This window comes from Epinephelus lanceolatus, chromosome 4 (assembly GCF_041903045.1).
Source record: "Epinephelus lanceolatus isolate andai-2023 chromosome 4, ASM4190304v1, whole genome shotgun sequence".
In the NCBI taxonomy this organism is placed as follows: domain Eukaryota; kingdom Metazoa; phylum Chordata; class Actinopteri; order Perciformes; family Serranidae; genus Epinephelus; species Epinephelus lanceolatus.
The window spans coordinates 14,439,570-14,457,108 of NC_135737.1; the positions used below are offsets into that span (position 1 = coordinate 14,439,570).

General features: G+C 41.7%; 1 protein-coding gene across 6 annotated transcripts in view; it reads right to left on the minus strand.

The window, feature by feature from the left end:
• Nucleotides 1–17,539, minus strand: part of aplp2 (amyloid beta (A4) precursor-like protein 2) — a 62,050-nt gene that overhangs the window by 24,733 nt on the left and 19,778 nt on the right. For all 6 annotated transcript variants that reach the window (XM_033630978.2, XM_033630975.2, XM_033630974.2 and 3 more), the window contains exons 2-3: nucleotides 5,630–5,803; nucleotides 4,452–4,581 (exon numbers count right to left, since the gene is read on the minus strand). In XM_033630978.2, coding sequence (XP_033486869.1) covers nucleotides 4,452–4,581; nucleotides 5,630–5,803 — 304 coding nt within the window. The remainder of the gene's footprint in view (nucleotides 1–4,451; nucleotides 4,582–5,629; nucleotides 5,804–17,539) is intronic.

The following is a 17,539-nucleotide window of genomic DNA, read 5'->3' on the forward strand; positions in this document are numbered from 1 at the left end:
CATTTTCTCAAGTACTTTACTTAAATAGAGGTTTGCATGTTATCATGCCATTGAAAATTATAAACATTGTCTGGTTCCAGCTTTTAAATTAGAAATTTTACTGTTTTTTTTCTGTTTCATATTGTTTCAAATAGAATATTTTTGGACTAAAACAACAAATTTGAGAAACCCCTCTTTGGAATCTAGGAAACTGTGGTGGATTTTCTTGTCTGACATTTTAAAGACTAAACACTCTTCTATCACTACTTTTAAGTCACTACATTTTAGAGGGTGATATTGTATTTTTATTTTCATTCATTGGACAACTACAGTTGCTTTACAGATTAAGATTTTGAGATATGATACACTAATAGAATATGATGCACTGTTATAGCCTGCCTAAACTACCCCACAGTATATTAAGTAGTTAAACTAACCACCATCTCGACTAGCTGTGGCATTAAAATAGGATAGTAGACCTAAAATAACACTCCGGAAGTGGCCATTCTGCACAAGTGCTTTTGCTCTTGATATTTTAGTACATATTGCTGATAATACTTCTCTACTGTATTTTTACATAAGCAAAATTTGAAAACATGACTTACTTTGTAATGGAGTATTTTTACATTGTTTTATTGCTACATTTGCTCAAGTAAAACGATCCTAATATGTCTTCTTGTGCTCATCTCTCTCCCGCTAAATCCCTCCTCTCTCCACATCCAGAGAAAGAAACTGAGAGTGAGACCGACCTCCAGTAACCTTCAGCTCCATATCCTGCAAATCGGGTGCTAACTGATTCATTCACTCACACACTCTCCTCATTTCATCTTTCTCTCTTTGTCTTGTTCTCTCACATTCACAGGTTACTTTGGTTGTGAGGTAGAGTGGGTTTCAAGCAGACGCCATACGCAGTCAAACTGCAGTGGGTGATGGATGGTGGTGTTTGGAGAGCAGCTGTGCCTCGCAAGCACCCCTGCTCTGTGTGTTTTCTGTGTGTGTGTGTGTGTGTGTGTGTGTGTAGTTGTGCAAGTGTGTGTATGAGAGCATATAGTCCTCCTTCTCTGTGACCTCCTCTCCGCCTACTCTATTCATCTGCCTTTCCTTTAACCTTCTGTCTATCAGGAACCTTCACTAACACTCTCCAGTCCCCAGACTGGCAGCACTACAGGCATCTAGGGAGTGTGAAGGTAAAAAAAAATACACACAGTACAGTACGAATGATACCCTCAGTACTGTGAGGTGGTGAATTATAGTAAGCACCAACCAAGATCTGCTCATTGATAATATGGCTATTGTGTTTCAAGGACTTTCCAAAAGAAGCCTGCTGTTGGGAAATTTATTGTAAACAGTATGAAATCCGCATTTAATGATTCCATCTGTAATGTCTTACATTAAATCCATACTATGTGTTTCTCATCTTACAATCATTCAAAATGTTGAGGTTTCCTACCTGACAAAAATTAAAGCTGTAAGAAAATATTAAACAGCCTCATTAAACATTATTAAAATCTAAATAAGTTCAATGTAGTTGTTGTCTAGTGTTAGTTCTTGCCATACAGTTTGAGAATATCAAGTTCCAGTCTTGTGTTTTGATTTTTTGGCACTGCCCTTCTGTTTACATTTACATTATGTATTGTGCCCTTTAAGTGGAAGAAATCTTATCCGCCACCATGAAAGGATTACATGGGGGAGACATGACCAAAACCAGGAGGAAGCTAGAGGTTGATGTTACATAATGGAAAGAGCACTTGCATTAAACTCCTGGGTTCCAGCTCATGTTAAGAACGTTCCAATTTCAGCAAAGATTTATAGTTTTTAACAACAGACAGCACCTTTGCTTTAACCGGTGCTTTTGCCTAAGTCTAAGCATTAGCTAACCTTTCACATACTGTAGGTTAAATCTGTGATACTGTGCCACACTGTGTTTCAAAGTTCAGCCTCAGTTCAAAAACGCAGAGGCAAAGGAGTGAGTGGAGCCAGAGGTGTGGTGCTCTGAAACAAGCCTGGGTTTGTATCTATTATCAGCTTATTCACAATCACGAGACTCGGCCTATATCTGATGATATCAGTAGTTGTGACTGTGTGCCCTGCCCTTCTATAAATCCACAGGATTAGTCAACAGGAAAGGCAAAGTATGTGTCATGTCTGTAAATGTTACTAATTCAGTTCCACTTCTCACCAAAACACAGCCTTAAACTACTTTGTTCCTGAAAAGTCCACATGGTAGAAAGTAGCTCAAAAGCCAAAATAAAGCTATAATATGCTTGAAATAAATGTAATTTATTACTGATAGCTCCCAACAGCAACAGAAAATAAATGTAAATTTGCCTTTTAATGGATCCTTATTTCCCCTGAAAATGCTTTCTTTGCATGGATGTTCTTTTCTGCTGCAGTCTGTGTTGTCCCAGCAAATTTTCCCCCACAATTTAATCATTGTGTAACAGATGGTCTGCCATGTACACTAACCAACACCCCAGTCACACATCCACCACTGACTCTTCTCACTATACCAGACATAATAATAAAAAAGTCCCTAAAATAATCCTCTGCTGTTTGACAAAGACATCATGCTGCAGGGATTAGAGTGCCATGGAACAAAAATCACATTGATTTGCAGAGCCATTGTTTGGGGACAGGAAACACGGAGGGATTGTGGCTCTGTGACTGAGCCTTTGCATGGAGAGATGGGATACAGCATAACCCATCTCTCTTTTTTACACTGAGCTCCTTCCTTTGCACTTGCATTATTCATATAAACCTATTAACTTGACACGGGTGCTAGTCTGGCCCTTTTAATCACATCCTTCAAGCTATAGCCCACCTCTCTTTGGTCTATTTCATTTCTTTTTGATTCAACTATAATTAATGTACACTGATGAATATAAGGCAGGATCTCTGATGTCCAACACTATGTGAACATAACAAATAATGAATAATTCAAAAGTAATCTTCATTGCTTTTAATGTGATAGAGAGGCCTGACAAATACTGGGCTGGAGAGGTGTGGTGCGATGAGGTGGCAGAGGCATGCCATGGCTCGTAGCATATGATCAGAGCCCTCCAATTAAGCCCCTAACATGCTCCATTACATAATTAAGCAGAAACCCTCTCAATAGCCTCCTTCTCGCCAACACCTTATGTTTATCTCTCCTTCTCCATCTGTCTTCTCTGTTCTCTCTGTTCAGACTCCTCATTTGCAACCCAGCAGAGCAGCAGAGGAGGCCTTTGTAATTGATGAGGCATGAGTGCGCAGACCTTTAACAATGATGACAAAAAAAAAATGTGCAAGAACAAGCAACGAAGCTATTTAATTATTCCAGGAGAGGTAATGGGATTGTTTCAATCAAATGGCACAGTTGCTGAATCATAATGAAAGGTCAGTTGGGTTGTTGAAGGATGCAACAGCCGAGCACAGTGAAGACAGGAGGACAGATGCGTCGAGGTGTGGCAGGTAGTCAGAGTGAGACAGCTTCAGGATGTAAGATGAGAGCAAACTGGAGGAATTTTGGAAATGGATTCTGCAAGTGAACCTCCCTCATTTGTATTCCTGTCTCACCCACAGAGTAGCCACTCCAGTTGTGGTGTTTGCTGTCCCATGAATTTCCCAAAAGCCTCCTCTCTGCGTTTGCCAAAAATGCTCTTGAATGGTAGCCCATTTCACAGTCCAGTGCAACTGCTAATGGCTTTTTTCATCCCGGAAAGCGGCACAACTCAATCAGCAAGAGGCTCTCGGACAGAGGAAGGGTGCCGGGAAGGGTTTGCAGCATAGAGGAAGATGTCTTTTTTTTCCTGACATAGCCGGACAAGTATTGAGAGGAGTCTTGTTTCAGAACTGTATTTCTCTGTTATTGCAATCCTCAGAGGCAGCAGGAGTGTGCTGTGTTTTTGCAAGTTAGGGAGCACAGAGAAATGTGGCCTGCAAAGTCTGAGGCTGTATCTGACATTTAATAAACCAGAATATAGCCATGTTGCCACTGCTGATTACAGTGATGCTGCAGGAGACAAAGGAGGGAGAGAGGTGTGTATGACGGCACAGGCGAATGAAGAAATGGGAAGTAATAAAGCAGGCCTCCTCACAGACCTCCCTCTCACTGACTGTGTCTGTGTGAGTTTATGGCCACTGTCTGAGGGGGGAAATAAGATTGTGCTTTATTGCTCAACAAGCCTCACCAGCAATAATAGCCCTCCCTCCCCCTTAGCCATCCTTTCTGAGAGACATTAGCTCCCATCCAGCCTGGATCTGCTCAATCTGCAGCTCAAGGCCAGGATTAGTCAACTGAATCAGGCTCCAATATTGCTCCATGTCACCTCTGCCTATAGCTAAGATATATTATAATCTCTTCCTCTACATTGAATGAAGGACCTATATAGAAGGTGGGAGGGTCACTGGAGAACACCTAACATGAAGGGTCATTTAAAGCCCTTGAAGCGGTTCCCCCAGCCCTTGAACTACTTATTAGTGTACAAGCTTACCTAAGCATTTGTAAGGCACCACAATGTGGGCATGTCCTTTGCACACCTTCTTCTCCTTCTTGCACCAGTTCTCAATACGAATTGGCTGGTTGGCTTCCACCACGTTTGTGATTTGGAGCTCGGGATACATCTGTTGGAAAAAGAGGCAGAGAACGTATACTAAATAATGACAGATGTATTTTGTATGTATGTTTATGTGTGCAAGAGAGAGGAGGTGCGATAAGTGGAGCTTGAACAGGATCCTTTAATCCACGCTCTATACTCTCTAGATGCCATCTACTTAACCATGAAAGAGCGCGCAATTTACACTTTCCCCAGATGCCATCAAACTGTCATCAATAAATGAAACTGAAGCTCGCGGAGGGGGCTTCTTGAAAATGTACAGCCCTACTTTGTTTCTTGGCCAGCTGCATAATAACCATGACAGTAGTACCAGCATCTTCTTAGGTTAGGAGATACAGTAGTAGGAACAAGTAAATAAGAGCCAGGATATCCATGTCTTGGAAAAAAGTGTCCTTAATTTTAGTGACCGCTAGTGAAAATGACAGTTGCAGGGTCTGCTAATTGAAATGCCACCCACTGCACTGTAAATAATGTCTGTCTTACAGGAACAGCTCAATAGCCTCTCTGATGACTAATCACAGTAAAATGAAAACTGAATTTTTCCACCTTAGTAGCCAATTCGCCTCAATATAATCTGTGCGTTAAATCTGAAGCTACTGCCAGTTAATTTATCTTAGCAAAAGAACTGAAAACAGGGAAAACAGCTCGCCTGCCATGTAACAAAATCTGTCTACCAGCACCTCTCAAGTCAACCCATTAATATGCTATATCTTGCTCAATTTATCCAGTGATCACTGCAGGGGAGCGTGGATGTCCAGCAAGAAGAATATTGAGCAGACCTAAAGTTGTTTGAATATGATTCATGTGGTGACGTTAAAAAAATCAACATGATAATCTTTATTTCATTTATTTCAACTTGGCTTGTTTTTGGCATGACAGAAATAGTTTGAGAACCACTGATTTGATCTGATGATCTGTCATTTCGTTGCTTGTACCTAAATGACAACACACTTCCTGCCCTTTTCCAACTGACCTTGGTGCTTGAATTTCACCCCTTCTCTTAAATTGATAGCATGCATGGACATCAGAAATGTGTCTGTGTTGCAGTGACTCACCTCCTGGCAGTACTGCAGCACACCCTCTTTGGTTCCTACGCAGCTCTTAGTTCCTGATGGGTCGGGTTCCCAGCGGCCGGTCTGAATGTTGACATGCATGTTGAGTTTTCCGCAGAACATCGCCACCTGTGGCTCTGCCACGGCAAACCCTGTGCCTGCATTGGCTGCTAGCGCCTGTGGAAAGACGAAAAGAGAAAGAGAAATTGGGGTTAATGCAGTCAATCATTATAAAGCCTATAAAGACTGGGGAGTATTGTGGCTGAATTCACTTGAAACACTGTCTGCCCCACTTGCTTTTCTCATAAACCTCGTTATGAGGCTGACACAGAAGTCTGAACACAGCTTCTGTACTGCAATGGATAACTGCACTAGGTGTGATCGAGCAACATCAAAACTGCCTGTCAACACTTGGCTGCTACTGCGATTTAAAGCTGCAGTGCTGAGAGAGCAGGGGGGCTCAGACGGGAGACAAATTAAATGCACCTCGGGAATGTTTGGCTAGGTTGATGGTTAAATGAGTAGGGGTTTGATTGGATTTGTGCACAAGGTTTTTGCTCTGTTGCCCATTGAGTGACTGAGAGGCTGCACGCAGAGAGCATGAGAGAAGACAAAAAAACTTGCAGTCCGTCATGCCTCACAAACCAGGACATTCCTAGTTGTGGGCAGAGTTCTGCTCATCCAGGCCTCCTGGGATCAATGTCTTTCCACAAAGGATGGATCATTTATTCTTCTAGGTAAACAATGATGGTTCTTCATCCAACATATGTGTACTGTGCAGAGACATATAAAAAACAGTATATTTGAGGGAATGAAAATGTGTTCTCAGTTACTACAGGGAAAAAAAGATTTTGTGATTTCCTACCAGAATTTACCATCTTTGTTTACCTCCCAACCCTCTGAACATGAGAGGAAATCTGCTATCTTCCCCCCCGCTGTCCTTCCTGTCATCATTTACTGAGCCCTGCAGTTCCTTTAGCAAGCAGGAAGCAGGAACGCCCAGCCGCCCCTTCCTTTACTCAATATAACTGCACACCACTCCATTGAAAATGGACATCAATTGTCCAAAACAACTGTGTAATCAGCTTTTACATGATTGCCTTTCAAAGGACACAGTGTAGTGCTTGCATCAGTCAACAGCTCCTCATTGAGACAATAAGTCATGGCCTGCTAACACTTGTCTGATGCTAAGGGTGTCACAACACTGGAAACTGTAATGAATCAGTGAGGCGATGTAGCTCTGCATGCCAAACTATCCCAAAACACACACCAGGGAGCTTCCAGACAGGAAGTGGAATGGAACTGATCCCCTCTTGATTGTCATAATGTCATTGGGCTGAGCAAACAGGCTTCAGCCCCAGAGAGAGATCAAGGGAATGAGTGAGGAGTGTTGCACTCAAATGTCTGACTATTGCTGGGTCCTCAGCAGTGCGTAGTGGAGGGTATATTCAGGTATATGGGGTATACTCACTTCTTTTTCTGGCTGTTTACAGTATAGCCACCTATAAGCTAAAAAGGCCTCTGGAATGTATAAATTAGGAGAGTAAACCCACTTCCTTCTCAGTAACCTAACCATCTACCTAGTAGTACACCCACCTCATCAACTACCACTACATTACTATTTCTCAGCCTTGCGGAGACAGCAGCAAAGGTGTCCTCTGCAGCGCAGAGCCAAGGAGAAAACAGCTGAAGAGGGAGACTTGAGTAACTGTGTGTTAGACAAAGCTCTCCGTCTAATTCTGCGCAGGCTCCCAGGCTGATAATACGCGCAGAACAGAGTAGAGCGAGGACAAAACAAGTGCTGTGTAATCAGCAGTTGGCTGTAGCGTGTGATGAGCCGCAGAGCCAGCCAGAGCTGAGTATGCACGCATACACACACATAAAACTGAATACAGCTCCAGCCACATGCATATATTCAGCCGCACAAGCACATTGGTGCCCACGCAAACACATATAACACACTATCATAAAACACACCAAAAAAAACATGCATACAGCCACATAGTCACGTGCTTATCCACGCTGGCACACACTGGACTATCTTGATTTGGTCCTAGAGGCACAACAGCCTCAGATTCAACCTCATTTCCCCTCCTTCCTCCATCTCCATGTCTTTGTGCTCCACTCCTCCCTCTCTGCACCACCACAGGCTTATTTGCTCTCCTCCTTCTCATTCCTTTGTGAGACTGGCTCGGGGTGTATGAGAAGCAGAGGTGGGGAGGAAATGAGGGACACAGAGAAGCACATTAGGGAGAAAGACAAGGGAGGTAGTGACAGCCTGACCACAACTAGACTCTGCGGCTGCAGAAAAACAAGTGTTGGTGCTTTCTCTACGCCCCTTCGACTATTCTAAAGAGATAAAGTCTCAGTGTGTCTTTAATTCTTCAGGTGCAACAATCTCAGTAGAGGCAGAGTGGAGACAGTTTATACCACTGTCTTAACTCTGCAGTCACATGCTTTTTAGCACTTAAGAAAAGAGCTGCTCTGGGTCAGACTTTGCACAAAGAGAAGTGCCATGGGGGGCAGCAGAGAGCATGAACAGTGACACAGACACAGAGGGTTTAGGTGGAGACAGCAGGGCAGAAGAAGAAATGTATCTCTTTTGTGGTCCCTATCTTATCAACAGTAATCCCTGGACCAGGATGACTGGCTTTTTTTTTAAAACAGACTGGACAGTCATTTCTGCTGGCTGTGACATCTTTTAACACAGACTCATACTACTGTACGAAAGATAGTCTTTGTTCTTAAGACAACATGTTGAGAGATTTGGTCTCATCTTGAAACAGTTTCGTGACTCAGTTTTGAAAAGCTGTGACATGGAAATTTATTTTGATGAGTCAAGCGCACAACTGAAGTGTCACAGTCACAATTTTTTACATAATCTCAGACTGATTTGTTACGTTTGCCAGTGAAGGCCAGTGAAATGGAATCGGAGGGAGAAAAATAAGAAGAAATAGAAGTTACTCTCAGATTCAGAGGAAAGCTGCGGATGAATACAAACTACCAGCCGAAATTGGCTGATCTAATTTTTCTTCTTACTGGGATTTGATGTTACTGAACTTCTCCTTAAAGATCACATGAAATAACTCTGACAGTAATTTGCTTCCGCAGTTTGTCGTGTTTCCACATGTAACAGAGGTCGGGCGCAGGACTTGATGCCAAGAGTGATTTCACTTTTGAGATCCAAAGTGGAGAGACATAGACACTGTTGGTAGCCATCAAGGATGGCTTGTCTTCTAGTTTAGTTGGTTAATCTAATTCTAGTGCAGAAAGCTGATCATGGTGTAAACCAACACCCAGATACACACCTTAAGACTCACGTACCCGCTAGTGCTAATCAAGCTTGAAGGTTTTATATGATGGGAAGGGTTGGCTGGATTGCGCCAAGATCTGTAATCACATGTAACTGAATGGGATCAAAAAGATGAGTCATCATCATTTTGACAGCTTACAGGAAGAGAAAATGTTGGAATGTGGACATTAAAATACACAAAAAATGTTCTTTTGAGATTTATTCAAAAGATAATGCCAGTTTTCAGAGACATAGGGTATTTTCATTGTTTTCTCCTTTCATGAGACCCCTCTATCATGTATTAATCATCATCGCGTTAAACTGTATAATACTAAATATTAAAAGCTTTAGCAAATAAATCTACCGTTGACTGTTGTGTTTTCTCTTGATTTCCAACTGGGAAAAGCTGGAAAAATATGCCACCACACCTAACAAACGTGAGCCATCGAGCATCCATCTCTCATTACTGACTCACCGTGAGATGTTATATCATGTGTAAGTGTGAACACCTGCCTCTATGTGGAGGTTTTGCAAGTCAGAGGGAGAGACAAAAGAGGGTGAGAGGGATTGAAAGTTGGGAAAAGGGATAGGCAGCAAGACAGAGGAAACCACTGACAAAAAGGGTAAATAGACAACAGCAAGCAGGGAACGTGTGCTGATTGGCTTATATCCCAGCCTGACATATTATTCTCAAATGAACGCAGACTGTAATGCAATAAAGAACGGCGTGAGGCTGTGTGAACGCAGGAGAGACAGGCCTGCCACCACAGACGCTTGTCAAAAGCTATGTGGGCTGAGGATCATTTAGCTCATTTTCACTCTTTACGGCAAACACACACCAGTCTGTCACTGCTTTCCCAGTCTGCCTCCAGCACACAAACATGTTTTATTAGCCTGCTCTGTGTTCTGAGCCAAGTTTCACATAAAACAAGCTAAGACACGACAGTGCTAGTTGTGAAAAAACACACGGAACATCTCATGCACACACAAACAAACACTCCTTTTCATCCTTTTAACAGATAAATATACCTTATGAGTCTGGATCTCTAATGAGCAACCTGCACACACACACACACACACACACACTATAAAGGGAAATCTGTCTTCCTTTCCAGTGGAAAGCATTATCCCATAACACTTAAAGCAGAAGAGTGATGTTATTTTGAGTTACAGCTCGTTTACTGTCTATATCTAGTCTACATCGCACCGTCAATCAGTTTGTGATGCATATATACTGTATATTTAACTTGGTTTTTATTGTTGCAATACAACCTTGACGGTGTTGCACCTGCATTCAAAATAATTTGAAAAATATTCATGTGAGAGGAAAGTTTCATTTTTTGCAGGATAATTTTCCACTACCTTTCATTTCTTGCTGTAGGTGATTGACAGTGAGCAGAGTGTAAATGGATACATTCATATGAGAATGCTGAATGTTGGAACAATGAAATAACAATAAATCAGAGGCTAACTAAGGCTTTACATTAACTGTGACAGATTATTTAGCTCAGGCAATTGTCGAGTCTGTGGAGGCAGTTTTTTTTTTGTTTTTTTTGAGAATAAAAAGTAGAAAAGGGTCTCTTCTAAAAGATCTGAAAGGACAGTATTACTTAATGGGGTTTTAGAAAACTCCTCCTGGACTGGTATGGGTCAATTATTACATGACCTACCACACAGCATCTGGGCAAGATCCAAAGAAGCTAATCCAATCTGTGTGTTTGTGTGTGTGGGAACATGTGAGTGTGTGGTCTCAGGTCAACCACACAGGGCAGCAGTGTGTGTGAGCTCAGGACACACTACAAGAGGATAGCGGGAAATGGGAAATAAATAAATGAGGGCCATAACGTTAAAAACACCAGGTTTTGAGCCTCTGTGATGATCCTCCAACACAAACACAGAAGCTCTGAAATAGCCAAAACAAACTGTGGACAAAATTCCTCAGTGACAGTCTAATGAACAGGTTAGGTGGTTCTGCCAGGCTGACATTTCTGACAAACACAATTTCTGGTAAATTTCCCACGTTGCATACAAAAGCAGCTCCACTGTCAACTTGTCTACAGAGTTTGAAGGCCTCACTGAGCAGTGGCAACTAGTCTAATTTTGGCAGAGGTATGGTGAAGCCATCCTCGCAGTCTGGCCCTTAAAAAAGCAGCTCCAGAATGAGGCACTGGTTAGGACACGTGGGTTCCCAGAATGCTTAGTGTCCATGTGACTGTGCAGAGAAATGCCTGGCATTGTTAATCCACCTAATCCTTCCCTGTGGTGACTTAATACTTAAACAAGATAGGCAGTGGTGAGAAAGCAACACACTCACATGTACTCCTGTATATGAACTGTATATACAATATATTAGGAAAAAATAACATTGATTTCCTTTCCTTATTAGTTTCAATAAAAAGTGTTGATGTGTTTGAGGGAGCGGTGCTCACTACAATTACGGTGTTGTTCTAATGTGTGGAGGAAAGTAATTAAAGTATTTTTATTTCTTTATAAGCTTCTATTATAGTGTTTATACCTCAGCTTTTAGAATTACTGCATTGATTGCAGTGACAGGTTTGACATGATAAAAGCTGCTATATTGCTGCAAAGAAATGAGCTGTTTTCCACCAACGATATTCATGCCACCATTTATGAAACAAAGCATTGCATTTGATTCTCTTTGTGCTGATTAAGGCACAGACTAGAATCACTGAAACAGTCAAGGATCTGTACTTGCAAAGAGTAATTTGAAATATGGATGAGCATTCAAGCTCTAATCAACTTTTTTTTTAAGATATTTTTTGGGGCATTTTTTGCCTTTAATGGACAGGACAGTTAAGTGTGAAGGGGAGAGAGAGGGGGGATGACATGCAGCAAAGGGCCACAGGCTGGACTCGAACCCGGGCTGCTGCGGCAACAGCCTTGTACATGGGGCGCCTGCTCTACCACTAAGCCACCGATGCCCCTCTAATCAACTTTTTAATGTAAGTAAGACAACCCTGGTTAAGATGTTTACATGAACTGACAGTGTTATACATCTTCCTAACTGGACACTATGTGAATGAGCAAACATCACATTGTTTTAGTTTTTCCCACTGAAAATGTCCTAACCTGCTCTCTGAGTCAGTGAACTAACAGGCTAAGTGACACAGGGAGAGCGTCAAACCTTTTCCTAAAATTTAATAAGCGAGAAAACTCTGGCGGATGGAGTGCGAAAATTGTCAGGATATACTACATGAGACAACATTCAGGGAGCCTATTGAGCAGTTGCTCTCAGGTGTTAGAGCTGTGTGGGTATCACAATACTAAGATTTAATGTAAAATTTCTCTCTCTCTCTCTGTCTCTCAACTACTATCACTATCATTTTCATCATTGATTAATCTGCCAAATATCTTAACAGATGAATCCATTTTTCTTACTATGGACTGTTTTCTGACCAACAATCCAAAAACGAAAGATTTTGTAAAAAAGACAACAGTTAATCCTCTCATTTGAGAAGCTAAATCCAGAAAATATTTGGCATTTTTTTTCACAAGATTTGCTTGAACAATGACAGAAAAATCCAGGTTGATAAACCAATCATTTAATATAACCAGACTTAACAACAAGCGCCGAAAAAAAAGAATAAAATAAAAACATAAAAGAAGCAGAGGGATTTACTTTGACAAAATTAAAGAGTAACGCCATAAATTGATGCATAAAATGCACAAATTGGTGCATAAAAATTTACCAGAAATCAGAATTAAGTAGGGCTGGGCGATATGGACAAAATTTCATATCCCGGTATTTTCAGGCTGAATGGCGATACACGATATATATGCCGGTATTTTCTACAAAGTGGGCTACATGATCAGTTGCAAGTTGAACCACGGCTGAAGTCCCCTGTAATTTTTGCTGAATGTGTTTTTCCACAGCAGGGCAGGTAAAAGAAGTTTACCTGTTGGAGGTGAGCTGTTTGCAGAGGTGCAGATAGAGCCTGTTGTCAGCAGCTCTTCAATCAACATCTCAATGTGGCTGTTTCTGCTTATACTCTTCCTCCCTGCTATATTATTAGACTTGTCTCAATTGAAGAAAAGCCACTTATAAAGCTTTGCTTATTTGGTAATAAACATATTTTAATTCCTGTAGAGTCTTAGAAATAAAATTCCCCCGTTATATTGTTATGTAAAAACTTTTATTGTGAAGCAGCAAAATAAGGAAGTGTCGAAATTTTCCAGCAGAAACGATGTACCACCCAGCCCTAAAATTAAGCACTCAAGATTTCTTGGTGGAGGACCCCAACCCCCTTTTTTATCCCCCACACGTTGAAATGAAACCTTCACCCTTGCTACCTGTTCACTGATGGAGGTCAATAACGGTCCTAAAAGAGGTAATGCCCTTTTAACTATTATCAGGTTCGATGCACACACGCACACATGCAAAATGAGGTTGTGTGACATTGGTGTGATTCCCTCCCAGAGATGAAGCCCATGGGAAAGCCAAGGCCTGAGCCACTGACACCATCACTACAACAACAGCTCACACATAACAAATGAGGGGAAGGGGAGGGGAGGGGGCATTCTGCGACAGAGGCACAGTGACATTTTCCTACTGACCAAACACCTCCACCACCTACCACCCACAAAAGGGCAGACAGTAAAAACAGAATAATAAAAAGGAAAAAGGTGTCATGTTCCTAGACTCTGAATCAAAAGGGCAACCCCTCACTGCAATGCAAATGAGCTCCTCTGTCTCAGTTAAAGTGGCCTTTGTCTTCACCATTTGAAGTGTCCTGAGACTACTCTGGAATTGCCCTATGAGTCACTGCTCCCACAGTTAAGGAAACAGTGGAATCCAGTCAGTCTCACTTCCCTCCTAAGAAAACAACCTAAATCTGTGAAATTTACAGTACTACGTAAACTCTCTGTGGGATTCCTCATCTTCCTCTTTTAAGAGAGAAATCACTCACTCTTTCAGCTTCTTCTTTGAAACCCAGTCTCCTCTCTTAAAATTGAGAATGAAGGCTAATTGGCACATTTATTTAAAAAAATTATGTCAATAGTCTTATAGTCTTATATAGTCTTATACTTTGTTATAATATCATTCTCCTGCAGTTTTAACATGTAAAATGTGTGAAAAACAATTTACTAACTGTGTCAAAGGAGACCATGAGATTAATTTGTAAGCTTCTCTTTGTGAGTCTTGTGTTTATTAGAGTTTGAGGTGACAGGGAGATGCTCCACAGAGAGCTGAACATAATGTTCCTGTTCACTAGCGGTCACCTCTGCTTGGCTCATTAACCTCCCATCATTCATAGCCAGACGGGACTGGACAGGAGAGGAAAGTCTGCTGTTATTTCTTCCCCAAGCTGTCACAAGAGAGCGGAAAAACACTGTCACCGCACGCCCAACGCCCACCATGGAAGACAATGGCACGGCCATGACACGCTGGTACCAGCCCCTGTTCAGACAGTAAGCCTATTTGTAATCCTTTCCGCTCAACCTGTGCTTGATTGAACATGCCTTTGTTAATGAGACTGTGTGGAGCTGTTCCAAAGTGCAAAACACTGGAGATCCCAATGACGCAGCAGTGTCCTATATTTCCTTTAATGTCTCAAGCCACAAAAATTATTCAGAGGGGAAAAGGAGTTGATCGAGCTCAGAGAGTTCAAAGTGATGAAGGATCTGAAGGAGACTCAATAAGCACATTTCTAGCAATTTGACTGCTGGTGCCAGTGCTATTAGATTAGCCTGCTTCCTTTTCAGTAACTCATTTTGAGTTATTATGAGGTATTATTTGATTTTAACTGTACTGCTCTCAAGTGCAAGTTGCACTCCCTTAAAGAGATTAGACTGAAGAGGACCTGAACTGAGCTGAACGTGGTACTTGTTGTTTGTGTTGCTGCCACTACTGTAACAGATACTAGAACCACTACCATACTTACAATAAAAATAACTAATATTATTACCATTATTAACTCTTAGAATAAGGCAATACATTTAAAAGAGAAATGCATTGGAGACAGGGCCCCGTTCATTCCTATGAAAGTTGCTTAGTGGAACATGAAGTGAATAAAAGCTTGATTTTGGGGGTATGAAATTACCCGGATCTTCCACATCATTGGGTCCACAGAGCAAGCACAAAGAGACTTCTGCCAGCCGAGCGGCTAACATCCAGTTTAGCCCTTGGCTAACTTGAATGGAGATAAATTATTTAATCATGCTATAGACTAATGAAATGTTATTGGACCAAACTGATCACATCACGATAGTGACACAAGTCATTTCGAGGGGGTTGTGACGCTCAGAATAATTTATAATGTAGAAAGTGACTCACACCGAGGGCTGTAGGTGCCGATCATTGGCAGTAGACAAGTATAGGAAACAGTAGTGTTGCACACTCTGGCTTCTTATGCATTTCTTTTATATTCAGATGACATTTTGGCTCTCAGGCCTTTTTTAAGATCAACTATCATCAAAAATAAAATTGTCCATTGATTTATAGACATCTCTTTCAAAATGCAAGTACACTTTTTAGATCCCATGGCATCACACGACAGGCCCAGATGTTATAATTCCACGTTTGGCCACTATGTAAAATTGGCTCTGAGAGCCCAGCACATTTCCTAGGGGCTTGGTTATAACTCCAATGTCTGAATATACACATAAGTATAAAACATGAATACACAAACGTATCTAAAATGGTAAAATGGAGGGAAATAAAATGACCCTAATGTTTCTCATAAATTTCTTTCATTCCTTTTTCAAAGAGGATGTTGGTATTTGTGACTGCCTTTGCCAATCTGGGTGTTTTCGAGAGCAAGAAGAAGCATGAAAGTTATCAGTAGTTCTTGTTAGCAGTCCTTGTTTAAACTATTTGTACTTAGACTAGGTAAATGTAAATGACAAAGAGTTGTGTATTAACTGCAAAGTAAATTTGCATCCTGTTTTGTGGTAATTATTTACTAGCGTTAATATTCTACATGCTCCTCCTTAAAATGAACCTGACTAACAGTTTCCAAGGCAAATTATGATTGAATTGCAACTTGGTCTCACAGAGCGTCGCCCAAACGTCACTCCGCTCAGCGAAAGGAGATGAACAGAAGCGAGACGTGCTCGTAATTAAGTTCCAGCTAGGAGATGTGTTGCAGCTCGCTGGTTGCAGGGTAACAGTCGTGGTGATTGAGTGGCGTAGGTCTGACTGTGTGTCAGGGGGAGATAACATGGCCCTTCTCTAGCTTACAGGGAAACAGACGTGAATGACAACTTGTTCAAATGGCCTGTCACTATGGAAACCTTCTACAAAAGCATCCCAGCTATTCACACAGAGGAACATTGAGGCTGCAGAAGAAAGAGAGGCAGAGGGAAACCGAGAGAGAGAGGAGGGAAAAGGCGAGGGCAAACGAGAGAAACAGATTGAAGAAGTGGAGCAGGGGAGAACGAGGGGAGGAGGGAGAAGAAAGCAGGGAGATAGATAATCAGAAGCTCACAACGACAGAGCAAGAAGACAGGAAGGAGAAAAAAGAAGGGGGGGGGGTTAATAAAGAGAAAAAATGATGGAGAAAGAGGGAATGAGGCCACAGTTGTGAGAGACTGGAGACAGAGAGGGAGAAGAGATGGGAGGTGTAGTGACAAAGGCTGTATGAATGGCACAGAGGACAACACTCACATTAACAGCTGCTGTACCCTTTTGGTGCATTCAGCAACACCATGTCCTTGTGTGCAAAAGGACCCTCAGCTCCATAGGTTTGCACTTATCTTCCCTGACACACACATATAACAGACATACAGTACACAAAGCTATGTCTGTTCTCAGTCCCCTCCTGAACAAAAACTGTGCCCATTGCCATGGCAATGTGCATCAGTGTGTTCAGCAATGTCGCTCCCCATGACGAGTAGACACTGCACCAACTGCCACTTGTTTCTTTTAAAATATTTACAAGACAGTAAGTCACAGCTTGACTTCTGGGAGGAATCCTGATCAGGGAAAATGAAACGCGCTAGTGTTTTTTAGAATGCTACTGCTCATAGAAAAGGTGAAACACCAGGAATCTGGGTGACAGCCAGTGTGCACCCAAGTTCATGGCAGGGTAACGGCTTCTGCAATTTTATGTGAGCAGGTTTAGAGCAGAAGGATGTCAGGAAGAAGGGGAGCAATGAAATTACATGCACTCACAGATATACCATTTTAAGTTGAAATTTCACCGTTCACATAAAGTGCTCTTGCTTAAAGGAATAAATAACCTTGTTTTTCAGTTAGATCCTAATCGTCATTAAACAAAATTTAAGAATTAAAAGTGTCCAGATGAAAACATCATTATTAAAGTGGAAACATTCAACTTCTTTAATTTTTTCCCCTTTGTGTTTCCATCTGGTATTATTGTTGATGCTGCTTTCAGGACAACCTGAAAGCTTTCTGTTTTCCTCAGAACCTTGCATCTACTACAGCTTCCACAGTTTGGTTGTTCTGCTGTCCGCCATTTTTCCTACTGGGGATAATAATCACAAATAATTTACATAAATACTCCGGCCAAAATACATGGACATGGTTGCAGCATGGCACATGTGCCGCAGCATGCCCATAGCAGAGAATAACCCTAATAGTGAATCCCAGCACAGCGCTGTTCAACGTTAACTTTATGTGGCTGGTCTAATTATTTCTC